At 47.7% G+C, this 17,763-nt stretch overlaps 2 protein-coding genes and 1 long non-coding RNA gene across 4 annotated transcripts; all 3 read left to right on the top strand.

Annotated features, from left to right (window-relative positions):
- Positions 1-68: 68 nt before the first annotated feature.
- On the top strand, positions 69-1,962 carry LOC146496840 (uncharacterized). The gene is made up of 2 exons (XR_014870524.1): positions 69-719; positions 1,143-1,962. It is a non-coding gene; the product is annotated as an uncharacterized LOC146496840 (long non-coding RNA).
- Positions 1,963-2,723: 761 nt separating this feature from the next.
- On the top strand, positions 2,724-14,313 carry riok1 (RIO kinase 1 (yeast)). 2 transcript variants are annotated; one of them, XM_085139778.1, is made up of 18 exons: positions 2,724-2,989; positions 3,733-3,898; positions 5,972-6,077; positions 6,613-6,682; positions 6,767-6,809; positions 6,962-7,054; positions 7,131-7,243; positions 7,356-7,436; positions 7,626-7,712; positions 11,762-11,899; positions 11,973-12,076; positions 12,176-12,282; positions 12,371-12,436; positions 12,514-12,630; positions 12,720-12,773; positions 12,983-13,099; positions 13,841-13,952; positions 14,075-14,313. In XM_085139778.1, the coding sequence occupies exons 1-18, from the start codon at positions 2,937-2,939 to the stop codon at positions 14,287-14,289; spliced, it is 1,842 nt and encodes a 613-aa protein (XP_084995904.1). In that variant the 5' UTR covers positions 2,724-2,936; the 3' UTR covers positions 14,290-14,313. The 2 variants fall into 2 exon arrangements, with proteins under 2 accessions (XP_084995904.1, XP_084995905.1); XM_085139779.1 differs by lacking the exon at positions 13,841-13,952 and having other exon boundaries at positions 2,734-2,989.
- An 867-nt stretch (positions 14,314-15,180) lies between these two features.
- On the top strand, positions 15,181-17,763 carry LOC146496838 (inositol monophosphatase 1-like). The gene is made up of 9 exons (XM_085139786.1): positions 15,181-15,284; positions 15,370-15,466; positions 15,767-15,900; positions 16,100-16,204; positions 16,430-16,475; positions 16,546-16,654; positions 16,730-16,838; positions 17,300-17,451; positions 17,526-17,763. The coding sequence occupies exons 2-9, from the start codon at positions 15,407-15,409 to the stop codon at positions 17,681-17,683; spliced, it is 873 nt and encodes a 290-aa protein (XP_084995912.1). The 5' UTR covers positions 15,181-15,284; positions 15,370-15,406; the 3' UTR covers positions 17,684-17,763.

Here is a 17,763-nt window from a genome sequence, read left to right as displayed (position 1 = left end):
CGGCTTTTCAGCTTAAAAGCTCCCGGTAGCGAACCGGAAGTGTTCGTTGTTTTTATTTTGGAGGATATTCCGGTGTTCTGACTTTTTTTAAATGAACTTTATTTATAAACAACAGTATAACATACGAGGCACCATTATTAATTCAAATATCCTCGGCTGAGCGTCACAACGAGAAAAAACAAACAATAAACACAAAGCCAAAAAGAGTTAACAACAAACGAAAGAACAGTCATGGAAGGATTTGAAACCAAAGGCACAAATAATATGAACAAAAAAGGGCAAACGTGATCATTAAATAGGGAGGCTTCTTTTGAACATAGATTAAACTCTTTAAATAAAACAACAAGTTTATGGGCTTTCTTGTTATTCACAAGTTTCAGGGACTTAGCCCAGAGTTTAAAGTCATTCAGCCATCTGTTTATACGTGGTTTAGCTTCAAAGTATCTGCATTTGTGAATAAAAATGTTCCCAGTAACAGAAACGTCCTAATCATCAAGTCAAAATCTGCATTCTCAGCAAGTATTCAAATGTTATTACCGTCAAATGTGGAAACTGAATCCTCCTGAGCTGTAGCCACATGTCAGTCCAGGAGTGCACTGATTCACAGTGGAAAAACAAGTGATCCAGACTTTCAATATCATCTTCACAAAATGTGCAGGCATTCACATCAAGTTATGTTCAACTGAGTCAAATGCTTTGTAAAAATCCAAGAACAGGATGTTTCCTCTCTCCTGGATTATTTCACTGCACTCAAGGAGGTCCCAAACCAGCCTAATATTGTTATGAGTTAGTCTTCCTTTCAAAAAACCTGATTGTGTTTCACTGATGATGTTTGAGATGCCTTTCTTTAGCCTCTCAGCTCCAGACAGGATCTTATAGTCAGTGTTTAGTGCGGTGATGGGTCTTAAATTGTCTAAGATTCTTTTATCCTTACCTGATTTAGGGATCAGGGTTATCAGCCCTTGTTTCATGCATCAGTTCTTTTTTCTCTATCGATTCCTTTAATGCATCAAATAATAAAGTTCTTAGGTCCTTCCAGAAGAATTGATAAAAACTAGCAGTGAGTCCATCTGTCCCTGGGGACTTGTTTAATTTTCATGACCACCAAATCCAGTTCCTCGATTTTAAACTCTGAATCACAGATCTTTGAACGGCTTGTCAATACATGGGATGAGATTATGAATCTTATCAAAGAAACGATCAGAATCAGCTGCTGAATATTCTGAGGAGTACAATTTGGAATAAAAAGTGAAGACTTCCTTTTCAATCTCTCTGAAATCTTTACATTCAGTCCCATTTATCACGAGCTTGAGATTAGATTTCTCTGTCTACACTTTTCCAGCTGACTAAATATGATGAGTTCTTTTCACCTGCCTCAATCCATTTGGCTCTCGATCTTATAAAGGCACCCTGAGCTTTCTCTAGGTAAAGATCGTCTACTTTAGTTTGTAACTCCATCAACTTATTCTTCTCTTGCACGTTTAGTCTTTCTGTACTACAGCACTGAGTTATTTCACCAAGTAAATTACTTTCATATTCCCGTTTTTCCCTGTTCAGTTCTTTGCAGAATTTTATAGTGAATTCTCTGATTTTGAATTTAACAAATTCCCATTTCTGTATATTACCCACTGCTGAGTCATCGTTTTTTATATCTGTAATTATACGTCTAATTTTATCACAATACTCGTCCTTATTTAAAAGGCTGGCATTAAATTTCCAGTATCCCCTGCTACTACGTCATCCTTGTTGGTGCTTTGGAGATTTTAGATTGTGAAGTACACCTCAAAATGTCATCGCTCACTAACCAATAATCAATTCTTGACCTGCTTCCTCCATTAAACATAAACATAAAACAAAACATAAACATATCAGAAACAAACATTAGGTTTAAACCATGAATAATTCTTAACTCCAGGATTCAAACTTCTCCAAATGCCTGTAAAATTATTATCACTAGCAAAGTTCTCAATAATGTTATTCTGCCTCCTTCCTAAGCGAGGAGGCCATCTGTCCATCCACTCATCATGTTCCTGTCTCCTCCTACTAGGATGTAATCTGTGGGGTACATAACTTTAAACTCTGAAATAACATTTGTTAGATTTTCCAATAGACTTTTATTTTGACCCTCATTATTATGCCCATAAAGATTTATGACAATTAGAAATATACCTTCGCTCTTCAAAACTACAGTCAACCAATGGCCCTCTCTATCAGCTTTGTACGTTATGATCTGGGAACAAATCGCCACACCTCCAGATCTGTTAGATCCATGACTGAAAAGAGTCTTTTCTCCCCACTGGCTGTTCTCACTATTCAATTCAATTTTATTTATATAGCGCCAAATCACAACAGCAGTGGCCTCAAGGATGACAAACCATCCTACTTTGGCAAAACGTCCTATCGTAAGTACTTTATGCACATTTCTACTGTCACAGAGTCATTCCAGCACCAATTTAAGGAGGTATGATGGAGTGCCTCTTAACGATACCCATCAGAGTATGCTTGTAGCCCATATTCATGAAGCCAGGATGGTTTGCCACTTCATTTTACCCGATAAAATATGCTTGTAGGTGACATTCACAAAGGTAGCATGGTTTGGCACTTAATTTCACCCGTCAGAGAATTTTTCTAGCTGTTATTCACAAAGGTAGGACGGTTCGCCTCTCAATTTCGTGTTGTACGCATGCGCAGAAACAACGGGTAGGATGTTTGTCAGGTAGGATGGATTCCCAGAACACCTGTTGTTGGGTGAAAGCTAGATTACCGCGTGTGTGTGTGTGTTTGAGAGTCGGATGGGTAGATGTGACGTCATCCTCTGAGCCGCGCCGCTCTCCGTAGTCACGTGGTCGAACCCGGAAGTGGCGTAAACACGAGGAGCGGCGCAGCACAGTCGGCCCAGAAGGTTCAGCGCTCAGCGTGTAAGAGGCTTTGATGTCATGGCGGAGCCGGCGTGTGTACCTGGGCAGTTTGATGACGCGGAGGAGGACAGGTGAGTTCGTTTGTTTGTTTTGATGCTGTGCTGTAAACAGTGAGGCTGTACCTGGCTAAATCACCATGGTAACGTGTCAACTGAGGCCTGCACTTCATAGCAGGATTCAGTCTTATCCAGGTAACCTCAGGTGTAGCCTGGGTTTCAGCAGCTGATGCTCTGATGCTTTCATGTGTGAGCTTTTCTGTTTACTGACGTCACCTTACACACACACACACTCTCACACACACACACACACACACACACACACTCTCACACACACACACACTCTCACACACACACACACACACACACACACCCACACACACTCTCTCACACACACACACACACACTCTCTCACACACACACACACACACACACTCTCACACACACACACACACACACACTCAGTGTAAGTCTCCATGGCCGTACTGTTGGTGTTTCAGTCCCATACAGAAACCAGCCTCTCACCATCAGGGCTTCTTGTTTCAGGCCAATATTTGCAGGTAAATTCATTAATATTTACTACATAAATACAGTCGACAGGCTTCAGGGCACAAGAACAGAACCACAACTTTAACCCACAGAGGAGCTCTGATAGCTTCACAGAGGGGACCAGCTCGGGCCTCTGCCTTCCTGACCATCGGGGCACCAGGGCTGCCTCCTCTTTCATCTTTACATCTTGTTTGCTGTATGAGTAACTTTCGCAGAGATTTCAGCAGCTCTGACTGTGTTTTTGTTGTTTGTTTGTTTTTGTTCTGCAGCGTCAAATCAGTGGAGCTGACTCGCATCAGTGATGCACTGCCTTCATCAGAGCAGCAGGATTTCAGTGAGGAGGAGGAGGAGGATGAGGATGATGAGGATGAGTGGGCCTGGAGCTCAGCAGCAGATCTGGCCAAAAGATACAACCAGGCAGCGGGTGGCTTTCAGGTAAGACAGGAAGTGAGTAGAGGTGGAAGAACCAACAGCCTTCCAGGTGTAAAAGGAGATCAGCTGATGCTGTATGTGTTGAACGCCTGATTATGCAACAGAGGGGCTAATAGAGGGGCTAATAGAGGGGCTAACAGAGGGGCTAACAGAGGAGCTAACAGAGGAGCTAACAGGGACTAATAGAAGGACTAACAGAGAAGCTAACAGAGGAGCTAACAGGGACTAATAGAAGGACTAACAGAGGGGCTAACAGAGGGGCTAACAGAGGGGCTAACAGAGGAGCTAACAGGGACTAACAGAGGGACTAACAGAGGGGCTAACAGAGGAGCTAACAGGGACTAACAGAGGAGCTAACAGGGACTAATAGAAGGACTAACAGAGGAGCTAACAGAAGGACTAACCGAGGGGCTAACAGAGAAGCTAACAGAGGAGTTAACAGAGGAGCTAACAGGGACTAATAGAAGGACTAACAGAGGGACTAACAGAGGAGCTAACAGGGACTAACAGAGTGGCTAACAGAGGGACTAACAGAGGGACTAACAGAGGAGCTAACAGGGACTAACAGAGGAGCTAACAGGGACTAACAGAGTGGCTAACAGAGGGACTAACAGAGGAGCTAACAGGGACTAACAGAGGGACTAACAGAGGGGCTAACAGAGGAGCTAACAGGGACTAACAGAGGAGCTAACAGGGACTAATAGAAGGACTAACAGAGGAGCTAACAGAAGGACTAACCGAGGGGCTAACAGAGAAGCTAACAGAGGAGTTAACAGAGGAGCTAACAGGGACTAATAGAAGGACTAACAGAGGGACTAACAGAGGAGCTAACAGGGACTAACAGAGTGGCTAACAGAGGGACTAACAGAGGGACTAACAGAGGAGCTAACAGGGACTAACAGAGGAGCTAACAGGGACTAACAGAGTGGCTAACAGAGGGACTAACAGAGGGACTAACAGAGGAGTTAACAGGGACTAATAGCAGGACTAACAGAGGGACTAACACAGGAGCTAACAGAGGAGCTAACAGGGACTAACAGAGTGGCTAACAAAGGGACTAGCTGAGGAGATGAGTAGTTCCTTGGAGGACTATTTCTGTGCAAAGCTAACTGAACCTTGCGCTATATTAACATAATTATAAAATGATAGATAGATGGGAATACAAACTTTAGTCTATCTTTGTTTATACAGCTTGAATCAGAATAAAAAGCATAGAAATAAAAACAAGTCTCTATTTTCTGTTGCCTGTAGAGGGGGACTTTGTCTCCAAACAGGAATATGTGTACAGTCAGAGGTTAACGTGGATTCAGCAGGTGGAGGAACCTTTAAATCAGCTGTCATGTCTCAGTGTGGGGGAAAGACTGAAAGTCATTTCCACTGAGAGCTCCAGTAGAGTTTCTTAGTGTGCAGGCTGTGATCAGCTGACCTGCTGCTCTCTGTGGATGTACACACCTGGAGCAAATGTAAAATTCATATTGTTGAGTCAGGGTTCTTTCCATTTTAATTCATTACTTAAACATTTAATTATTTAATGGGCTATTTAATTGTTTTTGGTACTCCTGGCCCTCCATACCTTGGTATAAGCTAACTGTGAGCATGAACCTACAGCCACTGTGCAGCAGTCACAGACTCTACTGTAAACCCATCACAGTGCAGCGAACTCACCTGTTCATCCTGCAGAGGATTCTCATGCAGCCTTTAAATGACACAGTCAGTCTGCCTCAGTTTGATTAGCAGCCGGTTTATGAACAAACACAATGTGACAGATTTAAAACCACGAGGACTTCCACGTGAGCTTTAAATGAGCGTCCTTCTTCCTCTCCCGTCCTTCTTTCTAATCTGTCTCCATCTCTGAGTGAACTTAGCTCTGTCTTTTCTCTCCCTGTCAAATACAGCAGCTGCAACACACTGAGACAAACTGCACACACACAGTTTGTGTTTGCTGATGTTTGTTGAGCTGATAAGTGTCAGCTGATAGAAATGAGCTGCCAGCGTTGCTCCTGTAGTGCGAGCTCGATGCCAAAGAGTGTGTGTGTGTGTGTGAGACGTTATAACCTGAGTTATTTTTGTGCACAGAGTCTCCGACTGCAGTGCAACAGACAGAATCCGTCCAATAAGAAGCTGCCGTCATCAACGCCATCTGACAAAGCTCTGAGGAAATATGAACACAAGATCAACCTGGGTACGAAACACACACAAGCACACACACACACACGCACACACACGCACACACACACACAAGCCCAGTCAGCTGTCTTAGTGAGGACCTTCATTGGCATAACGCTTTCCCTAACCCTGACCATAAAACCACATTTTGAGCCTCATAAAGGCTTCACACTTGTGAGGACCGTGAGTGTGTGTGTGTGTGTGTGTGAGTGTGTGAGTGAGTGAGTGAGTGAGTGTGTCCTCACGAGTGACTGCTGGTCCTCACAAAGATAGCTGGACAGGAACACTCACACAGCTTTTTAGTTTCGTGAAGCTCTTAAACGACACGATGTGGCACTTCATCCGCCTTTCAGAGCGACCTGTCTGCTCACAGCTGATTGTCAGTATTGATTGTATTGATTGATCACCTGCACCCAACGGCCTGCTATAAGCCGCCGTGGAGGTCTGGAGCCAGTGAAGCATCATCGAGTCTCTGGTCCAACGTTGGTGTAGGCTTTTTAGTTACGATCAGGAATCGATTGAATTGATTGATCGTCTTTGTTTTCCGGCAGACAAACTGAACTACGCCGACTCGGTGATCAATAAAGTGACGACGATGCAGAAACAGAGAGAAGCCGACACGTGAGTCTGAGAGCAGCCGATGATGCTGCCGTCAGCCGTGGTGTTCCTGCTGTGACTCACATCCTGATTGGCTTCTCTCCACAGGTACAGAGTGAGGGACAAATCAGATCGAGCCACAGTGGAACAGGTGAGGTCCTGCAGCGGCTCTAGAGCACCTCGAGGCGACTGTTGTTGTGATGCTACCACCTTTACTGAGTTCTTTAGGAAAGAACTGCCAGGAGGTGAAGATAATCAATAAGGTGAAGATCAATAAGCAGCTGATGCTTTCTTCTTCTTCAGGTGTTAGACCCTCGAACTCGAATGATTCTCTTTAAGATGCTGAGTCGAGGAATTATCTCCGAGATCAACGGCTGCATCAGCACTGGGAAGGAGGTCAGGCCATTCACTAATCGCTCGATCAATACGCTGAACAGTTACACGTGCGCTGATCAATACTTGTCCCTCTCAGGCAAACGTTTATCACGCCAGCACAGCAGCCGGGGACAGCAGAGCCATCAAGATCTACAAGACGTCCATCCTGCTGTTCAAAGACCGCGATAAGTACGTCAGCGGGGAGTTCAGGTGAGTCCGGCACCACAGAAGAAGAGCGCTCAGGTGCACCGCGAGCACTTCCTGTTGCCTCCAGGTACAGCCGGAGACTCCTTCAGGAACAGTTTGTCCTGTTGTTCTGCAGGTTCCGTCATGGGTACTGTAAAGGAAACCCCCGGAAGATGGTGAGAACATGGGCAGAGAAGGAGATGAGGAACCTCATCAGGTCAGAACCTTTGTAACCACACCCAGAACCAAACAGAACCGGTTCTGACTGGTAGAACCCAGTAAAGCCTGTGTCGAGCGTTAGAGTCCATTAGAGATGTTCTTACTGATAACATGGACCCGCTCTGATTGCAGAACCTGTTCTGATTGCTAGAACCCGGTAGAACTGGAGGGTTTGTGTGTGTTTCAGGCTGCAGACGGCGGGAATCCCGAGCCCAGAACCTCTCCTCCTCAGAAGTCATGTTCTGCTGATGGGGTTCATTGGAAAAGACAACGTGTAGGTATCGGTCTGATTAATAATCAATCACATCAGCAGTCTTACGCTGACTTTAAGGTGATTTTACAGTTTTCAGTTCTGACTGCTGTCTTCAGCTCAGGAAACTGACCTGAACTTTGATAAGGCTGCGCAAACCTGCAGTCACCTGACACTGGAAGCTCACCTGGATGATGATGAAAGGTGTCTGACCACGCTACATCCAGATGAACACAATCAGTTTTTTAGGACTTACCTGGATGATTGAACATGCATTAAGACATGTTCACATTGATAAGGACTGACTGAAGCTACTGTGCACGTGTGAGCAAACACCACGTGAGATGCAGCAGCTGCCTGAGATTCAGCCTCAGATGCAGCTGAAACAGGATCCACATCCAAGGTTCTTTATTCGTCACATGCATAGTTATACAAGTATAACACACACCTGACACGCTCCTCGACTTGTGCAAAAAGGGGGGGAGAACATTATATATAAATATATATACATTAGGTGCAGTAGTAGCATGTATGCAGCAAGCAGGTGAATTCTGCGCATTAAGTGAATAAATAAGAAGTCAGTTCTACAGGCAGAAACATGGGTGTGCCATGGGCTCCCCAGTTTCACCCATCGTGGCCAATTTGCACACGGAGGAAGTGTAAAAGAGGGCTTTGCTACCCTGGAACACCACCAAGTCACTGGTTCAGGTATGTGGATGACACCTGGGTGAAAATCAAATCTCAGGACGTTCCACATTTCACGGATCACATTAACTCGGTGGACACATCAAATTCACCAGGGAGGATATGAAAAGTGGTAGGTTAGCCTTCTTAGACTGAGAGATTTCCATCAGTAATGGGGGACATCTAAAAGCTGACGTGTAAACCTACGCATACGGATCAGTATTTAAGGTTTGACTCTCATCAGCACAAAACTGGGCGTCATCAGGACGCTACAGCACAGAGCGAACACCATCCCCACTGACACAGCAGCCAGGGAGGCAGAAGAACATCAAGAAGGCCCTGAGTAAATGTGGTTATCCCAGCTGGACTTCTGTCAAAGCTGGAAAGGCACGTAAAGAAAGCTCCAGCCGACCCAGGAGAGAAGGACAACCGCTGCCTAAGAGAAAACCTGTAGTGATCCCGTACGTGTCAGGAGTGTCGGAGCAGCTGAGAAACATTTTCTCTAAACACGGAGTCTCTGTGGCTTTTAAACCCCGAAACGCTGCAATCGAGTCCCCGACACAGAGTGATGTGGTGTACGCTGGAGGTCGGCAACCTTTCTGATGATGAGTGCCATCTAAAATGTCCTCAGAAGTCAAAGTGCCACATCAGCCATTGCATTAGCAATAAATGTAATAACGCTCTATATCAACAGTTACACACTAGAACTGCATTTGTTCACCAATGTTGGCAGATCATCCAATTTGAAAACACTTTTTCTCCATAACAAGAACACCAGCAGCAGAGGAACTGCACAGCAGCAAATGCAGATGCTATTTATGGTCTCCTCACAACAATGATGAGAGAAAATAAAGTGGACAATAGGGCATGTTTGTTAATACGGGGATGTTAATGTGGTCTCTGGTCTCCCACTCAGAGACACAGGTGTCCGAGTGTCCAGCAGTCAGACCTGAGGACGCTCTTCATGTGAGAGAAAAAACTGCCAGCTAGCAGCATCTCTCTCACCTGTAGGCTAAGTGATTTTAGCCAATTACAAGCTGAATCTGGTAGTCGGGGTTGTTAGCTAAGATACCGTCATTAAGAAGCGGCCCAACTAATGTGTCTACACAAGTTAATTTGCGATGTGCACTGGTGGCCCGGCCATTTTTTTTTTAATGCACCTTCTCATATGAATTCACTGCATGTCGTGGCATCAGTTAACCCTTCGCGTGCCAGCTGTGGCACGAGTGGCCCGGGTTGCCGACCCCTGGTGTACGCTGTTAAGTGCCAGGAGTATTGCCAGCATGCATCGGGGAAACCAAACAACCTCTGGCTACAACACAGAAGAGCCACCTCACCAGGACTCTGCAGTCTGTTCACATTTACAGGCCAGTGGACACTGTTTCAAGGATGAGGATGTAACATCCTGGACAAGGAGGAACGCTGGTTTGAGGGCGGAGTCAAGGAGGCCATTTACGTGAAAAGGGAAAGACCATCTCTGAATGGAGGAGGGGCCTAAGGGTTCATCTGTCACCATCTTACAATGCTGTGATTGCAGCCATTCCCCAACTCTCTGTGAATGGGACTCATGGCCATTGATCAGTGGTTGTTGATCAATGATCATGAGAATTTGCATAATAATGATCGAGGAACTGACCTAAGTTGGTTCAGTGGGCTGGTTTAGGTCATTGTGTAAATGTGCTGTTGGAAACCTGCAGTCAGCTGACACTGAAGGAGTTGCCTGATGAAATGTTTCTCCCACTGTGGACGCTACGCCCACTGAATTATACAAATGTACATTTAATTTCAACCAACACTAACTCCTAATCAGTCCCTTCCTCCTTTGTTGATCGTTGTCTCCTTTGTTGATCGCTCTCTCCTTTGTTGATTGCTCTCTCCTGCCTTGATCGCTGTCTCCTGCCTTGATCGCTGTCTTCTGCCTTGATCGCTGTCTTCTGCCTTGATCGCTGTCTCCTGCGTAGCTTGTCTCCTGCGTTGATCGTTGTCTCCTGCGTTGATCGTTGTCTCCTGCGTTGATCGTTGTCTCCTGCGTAGCTCGTTGTCTCCTGCGTAGCTTGTTGTTTCCTGCGTTGATCGTTGTCTCCTGCGTTGATCGTTGTCTCCTGCCTTGATCGCTCTCTCCTTTGTTGATTGCTGTCTCCTGCCTTGATCGCTCTCTCCTTTGTTGATCGCTCTCTCCTTTGTTGATTGCTGTCTCCTGCCTTGAGCATTGTCTCCTGCCTTGATCGCTGTCTCCTTTGTTGATCGCTCTCTCCTTTGTTGATCGCTCTCTCCTTTGTTGATCGCTCTCTCCTTTGTTGATCACTCTCTCCTTTGTTGATCGCTGTCTCCTGCCTTGATCGCTGTCTCCTTTGTTGATCGCTGTCTCCTTTGTTGATCGCTCTCTCCTTTGTTGATCGCTCTCTCCTTTGTTGATCGCTCTCTCCTTTGTTGATCACTGTCTCCTGCCTTGAGCGTTGTCTCCTGCCTTGAGCGTTGTCTCCTGCCTTGATCGCTGTCTCCTGCCTTGATCGTTGTCTCCTTTGTTGATCGCTCTCTCCTTTGTTGATTGCTGTCTCCTGCCTTGAGCATTGTCTCCTGCCTTGATTGCTGTCTCCTGCCTTGATCGTTCTCCTTTGTTGATCGCTCTCTCCTTTGATCGCTCTCTCCTGCCTTGATTGCTGTCTCCTGTCTTGATCGCTGTCTCCTGCCTTGATTGCTGACTCCTGCCTTGATCGCTGTCTCCAGCCTTGATCGCTGTCTCCTGCCTTGATTGTTCTCCTGCATTGATCGCTGTCTCCTGCATTGATCGCTCTCTCCTTTGTTGATCGCTCTCTCCTTTGTTGATCGCTGTCTCCTGCCTTGATCGCTGTCTCCTGCCTTGATCGTTCTCCTTTGTTGATCGCTCTCTCCTTTGATCGCTCTCTCCTGCCTTGATCGCTCTCTCCTTTGTTGATCACTGTCTCCTGCGTTGAGCGTTCTCCTTTGTTGATCGCTCTCTCCTGCGTTGATCGCTCTCTCCTGCGTTGATCGCTCTCTCCTGCCTTGATCGCGCTCTCCTGCCTTGATCGCGCTCTCCTGCCTTGATCGCTCTCTCCTGCCTTGATCACGCTCTCCTGCCTTGATCGCGCTCTCCTTTGTTGATCGCTCTCTCCTGCCTTGATCGCGCTCTCCTGCCTTGATCGCTCTCTCCTGCCTTGATCGCTGTCTCCTGCGTTGATCGTTCTCCTTTGTTGATCACTGTCTCCTGCGTTGATCGTTCTCCTTTGTTGATCGCTCTCTCCTTTGTTGATCACTGTCTCCTGCGTTGATCGTTCTCCTTTGTTGATCGCTGTCTCCTGCCTTGATCGCGCTCTCCTGCCTTGATTGTTCTCCTGCGTTGATCGCTGTCTCTTTTATTCATGGGACAGTCCAGCCCCTCTGCTGAAGAACGCCTCACTTTCGGAGTCGAAGGCTCGGGAGCTCTACCTGCAGGTCATACAGAACATGAGGAAGATGTTTCAGGAAGCTCGACTCGTCCACGCCGACCTCAGCGAGTTCAACATGCTGTGAGTTGACTCTTTCACAGTAAACTTCCTGTGGACCCTTTGGTGTGTTTGATGTATTTCCGGCTGTCTGCAGGTATCACAACGGAGACGCTTACATCATCGATGTGTCACAGTCGGTGGAGCACGATCATCCTCACGCCCTGGAGTTCCTGCGGAAGGACTGCAGCAACATCAATGGTGAGAGGGCTTCTTTCACAATAACAGGTGGAAAGTGAAGAGCAGGTTCTTCTGAAGATGTCGTGCTCTGGCCTCTGACTGCACTGTCTTCTTTCCCAGAGTTCTTTGTGAAGCATGGCGTGGCTGTGATGACAGTCAGGGAGCTCTTTGACTTCATCACTGACCCGTCCATCACCAGCCAGAACATTGACCAGTACCTGGACAAGGTGCTAAAAGCTGCATGGGTCATGTTTTTAGAAGAACGTGCAGAACTTGTTCTATTGACACGTACTGCACTTCTCTCTGATTGTTCAGGCGATGGTGATTGCAGCTGAGAGGACGTCGGAGGAGCGATCGAGTCAGGATGGTGTGGACGAGGAGGTGATGCCTCACAGCTGCTTACACTGATGGGTTTGCCCTTTCTGAGCCAGTCTCACTTCTGACCTCTGACCCCTCAGGTGTTTAAAAAGGCCTACATCCCCCGTACTCTGACTGAGGTGAGTCATTACGAGCGTGACGTTGACCTGGTGAGGACGCAGGAAGAAGAGTCGGCCATCAGTGGACAGAATGACAATGTAAGACCACCAAATCGATGATGCTGATGATGGTGATGATGATGCTGATGACGATGACGATGACGATGAAGGTATTTTGTGTCTCTTAGATCCTGTATCAGACGCTGACAGGGCTGAAGAAGGACCTCTCTGGAGTTCAGACGGTACGTCACTAGTCAGGCGGCCCGTAGCGTAGCATGGGCGTGGCGTGGGGTTAGGAGGAAGGTCTTGCTCTGTGGCTGCCATCTTAAAACAATTATTTGGGCAGATAAACGGCTCCACAGAGAGGAAACTAACCAATCCACTCACAGGGAGCTGATCAGATCCTGAAAGGGCCTAAACAGGTGATCTCACCTGTCTGGTGTCTCCTCAGGTTCCCGCTCTCCTGGAGGACGACTGCTCCTCCTCACAGGAAGAGGAGGAAGAAGAGGAGGATGAAGAGGAGGAGGAGGAGCAGCAGCAAAGTGAGGATGCTCAGATGGACAGAAAGGTGAAGCAGCAGCGGTGTTCGGGGTTTATCTGTTTGTGCAGCTTCTGTTCGACAGAAGGACAGCTGGGGCGAGTGTTTCCCCGTCAGGTGCAGCTGACTGTGGGGTGTGTCGACACCCTGCTGGGTGGGCGGGAGCTTTGCACACCCAAGATTGTGAAAGCGACAACTCGAGATTGAGACGATGTCCACCAAAAATGTCTAACGAGTTTGAAGCGACTGTGAATTCAAGGTCAGAGGCCAGTTTTCTGAAACTGATGTGAACACAAGAAATCTGAACGATGTCACCTGGGATTTTACAAACGATACCAGAGTTGGGAGGGGTTGCTCCGCCCACTGCCAGCAAGGTTAAACAGCCTGAAGGTCTGCGGTGCCTCCGTTTGTTAGAGAGAGGGTCCAGCACTGATTAATGGCAGATGATCAGTTTTTGCTTCAGGGCTCGTAGCGCTCTGTGATCGTCATGGAAACATGACTAAAAATAGACCTGCAGTAGAAGCATGTCTATGAGTGGCGTGTGACATTAAGCCCACAAACACACTGATGACACAGCACAGTGATGTCATAGTTTAATGAGGCTGTCTACACACAGTGAAGAGCAAAGAGGCGGAGCTTAAATGGAACGTAAATACAATCAAAGGGTGTTTCTGAGAAGTGTGAGTCTTCTCGTCTGTGCTTCAGAGTTAGGTAGTTACAAGACTACAACACTAAGACTTCAGTGTTATTTACTGTGTTTGCCTCCTGCAGGTGGAGCAGCCACAGCTTTGTGGTACAAACACGAGGCCGATTGTTCGGCGTAGCTGGAGGAGTAAACAACAAACACATACAGAGCTACACACAGGAAGCAGCAGAGGAGCAGGTTACTCCTCAGTCTTTCTGAGCACTGGGAACTGTCGCGTTATTAATAAGAAGAAGGCTGCTGCAGCAGGTCAGAGGTCAAAGTGCGCGTTGTTCCTGACGTCTCGCCATGTTTCCTTTCAGGAGAGGAAGAAGATGGTGAAGGAGGCTCAGCGAGAGAAACGTCGAACCAAAGTACCCAAGCACGTGAAGAAGAGGAAGGAGAAGGTGGCCAAGACGAAGAAGGGCAGATGATGAGTACTTCCTGCCTCAACCTCCACCTAACAGCCAATCACCAGCGGGCAGAGCTGCTGCTAGTGAACTTTATGAACAACAGAAACTTTATTTGTACAAATTAACAGAATAAAGTTTTTTTCCCATGATGGTGTTGTCTTTGCAAGAGTCATGTGACCAAACTGCTCGCAGTTTCTGCTGATTATTCCTTGGTTGAAGCCCCACCCCCTCGCTGGGTTTGGTCTATAAATAAAGTCCTCCCCACCCTCTTCCTCTGACTCCTCCCCTTCTGCATCGATTAGTCATAAGTGGTGACAGCTGGATTCACCTTGGCCAGGTGAACTTGACCCGGTTTGTGGATCCAAGTTGACCTGCTGAGGCTGATTACGGTGATACTCAGGTGCTTTAAAGTCTGACATCACATGTGAGCATGAAATGTAATCAGATTACAATTAGGCTGTCTGCTTTTAAAGCGTAAACTATATTTATGGCAGCTGTAGCAGAGCCTGTGCTTTAAACTCAGTCATGTGACAGGGCTGTCAGTGTTTAGCCCCTCCCTCCAATGACGCCTCTTTACACCTGAAGGTAAAAACCTTTCTGTAGGACTCAGAGGTCCCACAGAAAGTCCTTCCTGTCATAAACACTACACTACCCATAATCCTCACACTCAGCTAAGTCTCCCTAAACAGTCTGAATGGCCCAGAGGGAGCCCTCTATAATTCTGCTATGGCACCAGCCCTGAAGCACAGACATGAAGAGAAATGCATTCTGGGAGTCGTAGGCAGAACCTCCAGAGTCTGTCTGCTTCCAGTGCCCCCAAGCTTCTCACACACATGTGCTGCACTCTGTGTTCCTGATGCTGATTCTGAGCACGCTCACATGGAGTGTTAGTGCATGAGGTTGATATGAAGGGGAGGAGCCTGGTGCTCCTAGCAGAGCTAGCATTGGTCAGCTGTACTGCAGGTGGTGGGAGGTGAGCTCTGATTGGCTGTTTGTAGCATAAAACAGGAAAAAGCTGAGGCCACAGTTTTCTTCCTCATGTCACAGGTGTGAGCACTGCTCCTGGTTCTCCTGGTTCTCCTCCTCCTGCTGCTCCTGTTTTGTTCTTCTTCCTCTCGCCGTGTGTTTCAGTCTCTTCTTTCATCTTTTGATTTGTTCTTTTCTCTCTGTTTCATTGCTTTCTCTCCTTCTCTTCGTATCCTCAGTGTTGCTCCTCCTCCTCGCCAACACCGCTCGCTCACAATGGCCGACTGGACCGACTGTCTGAACTTCGGCATCTCCATTGCTAAACAGGCCAGTAAGGTAAGTGACAGCAGCCAATCACAGCACTGAGGTCACAGGTCATGGTGTGGCGTTTTTAATTGTAACAGGTGCTTCTGGTGTGACTCCTGATTGAGCAGCCGTCCAATCAGGTGATGGTGACACTGAGGTTCAGCGAGGGGTCAGGTTTCCTAGGAATATTCAGGAATGTCACGGAGCAGAGTTTACACACGGACGCGTGCATGAATGGACGCGTGCATGAATGGACGCGTGCATGAATGGACGCGTGCATGAATGGACGCGTGCACAAACGTTTGCCTTTACCTGCGTGTTTGCCACCAGGTGGTGCTGACAGCGTTCCAACAGGAGAAGGAAGTGAAGCTCAAAAGCTCTCCGGCTGATCTGGTGACCGAAACGGACCAGCGAGTTGAGATGATCCTCTTGTCTGCCATCAGGAGCCAGTATCCTGAGCACAGGTTCTATTGAGTTCTACTGTCACAGCTGTCTTTGCTTCATTGTGTCAGTCGACTAATTAACCCAGCATGAACTCTGCGGCGTGACCCGTTACACTAACTGGATTCAGATTGGATGCCAGGTTGTAAACTGTTTTAAAGTCTGCCTAGTGACAGCGGGCAGGAAGTTAGCAGGTAGATGATATTACACCTGTGACCGCAGGTTCATCGGGGAGGAGTCTGTGGCTGCCGGCGAGCGTGTAGAGCTGACCGATCGCCCCACCTGGATCATTGACCCCATTGATGGGACCGTGAACTTTGTCCACAGGTGAGTGGCTCCACCCACATCATGCGCTCGCACACATACGGTGTCCCCAGTTCAAAACCCCACAAAGGTTTGAGAACCTGAAAACCTGAAGTCTTAGGACGCCGTTGCCCTCGGAGAACGCGAGCTAACAGGTTAGAGCAGCCCAAGCCCCCCCTGTATTTTAAACTCGTACACCCCCACTTTGGGAAGCTCTGCGCTGACAGATCCTTCGCCGTCTTTCATCAGGTTCCCGTTTGTTGCCATCTCCATCGCCTTCACGGTCAACAAGCAGGTAGGCTGAGCCGTCAGTCTCAGGGGTCGGGGGTCAGAGGGGTCCGACTGACTCGTGCTGCTGTTCTCAGACGGAGTTCGGGATCGTGTACAGCTGTGTCGATGACAAACTGTTCCACGCTCAAAGAGGAAGAGGAGCGTTCCTGAACGGAGAGCCGCTGCACGTCTCTGGACAGGAAGGTGACATCACACAGGACATCATGCTTGTGTGGCGTGCATTTAAGGTGGATTCACGCTGACCTTTGTCTCACTCAGATATCAGCCAGTGTGTGGTGGTGACAGAGATTGGGGCAGAGCGTGACGACCTTGCGTTGTGCACCGTGACATCCAACATCTTCAGACTGCTGAAGCTTCCTGTGCACGGGTAAGGCCCCGCCCCCCTGGCCCTGCATTTTGAGCACGCTCAGTGTACCTGCATTGACTCTGAGGTTTGAATCCTGATTTTGTTCTTAATGTCATTGCTGTATAAATAAAGTTTGAAACAAAATCAGGATTCAGTGCTTCACTGATTGGATCCATCACAGAGCAGCTCAAAGTGCAGCAATAGCTGAGAGGTCAGAGGTCGTGTGGTTGGTGTGGTGTTCAGGTCTGACCGACCTTCAACCCCTGTGGGCTTCACACCCGAAGCTTTCCTAAAAGATGTGACGGTCACATGACCTCTGACCTGTTGGCACACATGTGCTGACCTACTTCCCCCTTTGAGCCTGGAAGAGACCAAATCTCTTTCTGCATTTTGAACTTTGACCTTTACGTCTCTTTGAATGTTGGCGACACATTATTTTTCTTTTCTTTTTGTGTTGACGTGTTGTTGCTTGCGTGTTTCAGAGTGCGTGCACTGGGCACAGCAGCGGTTGACATGTGTCAGGTGGCGACGGGCGGTGCCGACGCCTACTATCACATCGGGATGCACTGCTGGGACATCGCTGCCTCCGCCATCATTGTCCGGGAAGCTGGAGGAGTTGTCAGAGACACCGACGGTCTGTATCTGCCGCATGATGTCGCGTCACCTTTTAGCTGCGAGGCGGCGTCTAATTGGTCCGTGTGTCCTCAGGCTCAGAGTTTGACATGATGTCCCGAAGAGTCATCGCCGCCAGTTCCGCCGCCGTAGCCACTCGCATCGCTCAGGTGATCCGGCCGTTCCCCTGTAGCCGTGACGATGATGACCAACACAGGTGTGTGTGTGGGGCGACCGGTGTGAACAGACTGTAGGTCAGCTGACAGGAAGTGTGCTGCTGCAGTGATTAGTGACACTTCTGTGATCAATGAACCAATAAAAATCTGCGTGCAAA

This window comes from Neolamprologus multifasciatus, chromosome 18 (assembly GCF_963576455.1).
Source record: "Neolamprologus multifasciatus chromosome 18, fNeoMul1.2, whole genome shotgun sequence".
NCBI lineage: Eukaryota > Metazoa > Chordata > Actinopteri > Cichliformes > Cichlidae > Neolamprologus > Neolamprologus multifasciatus.
This window is presented reverse-complemented; position numbering and strand designations above follow the sequence as displayed.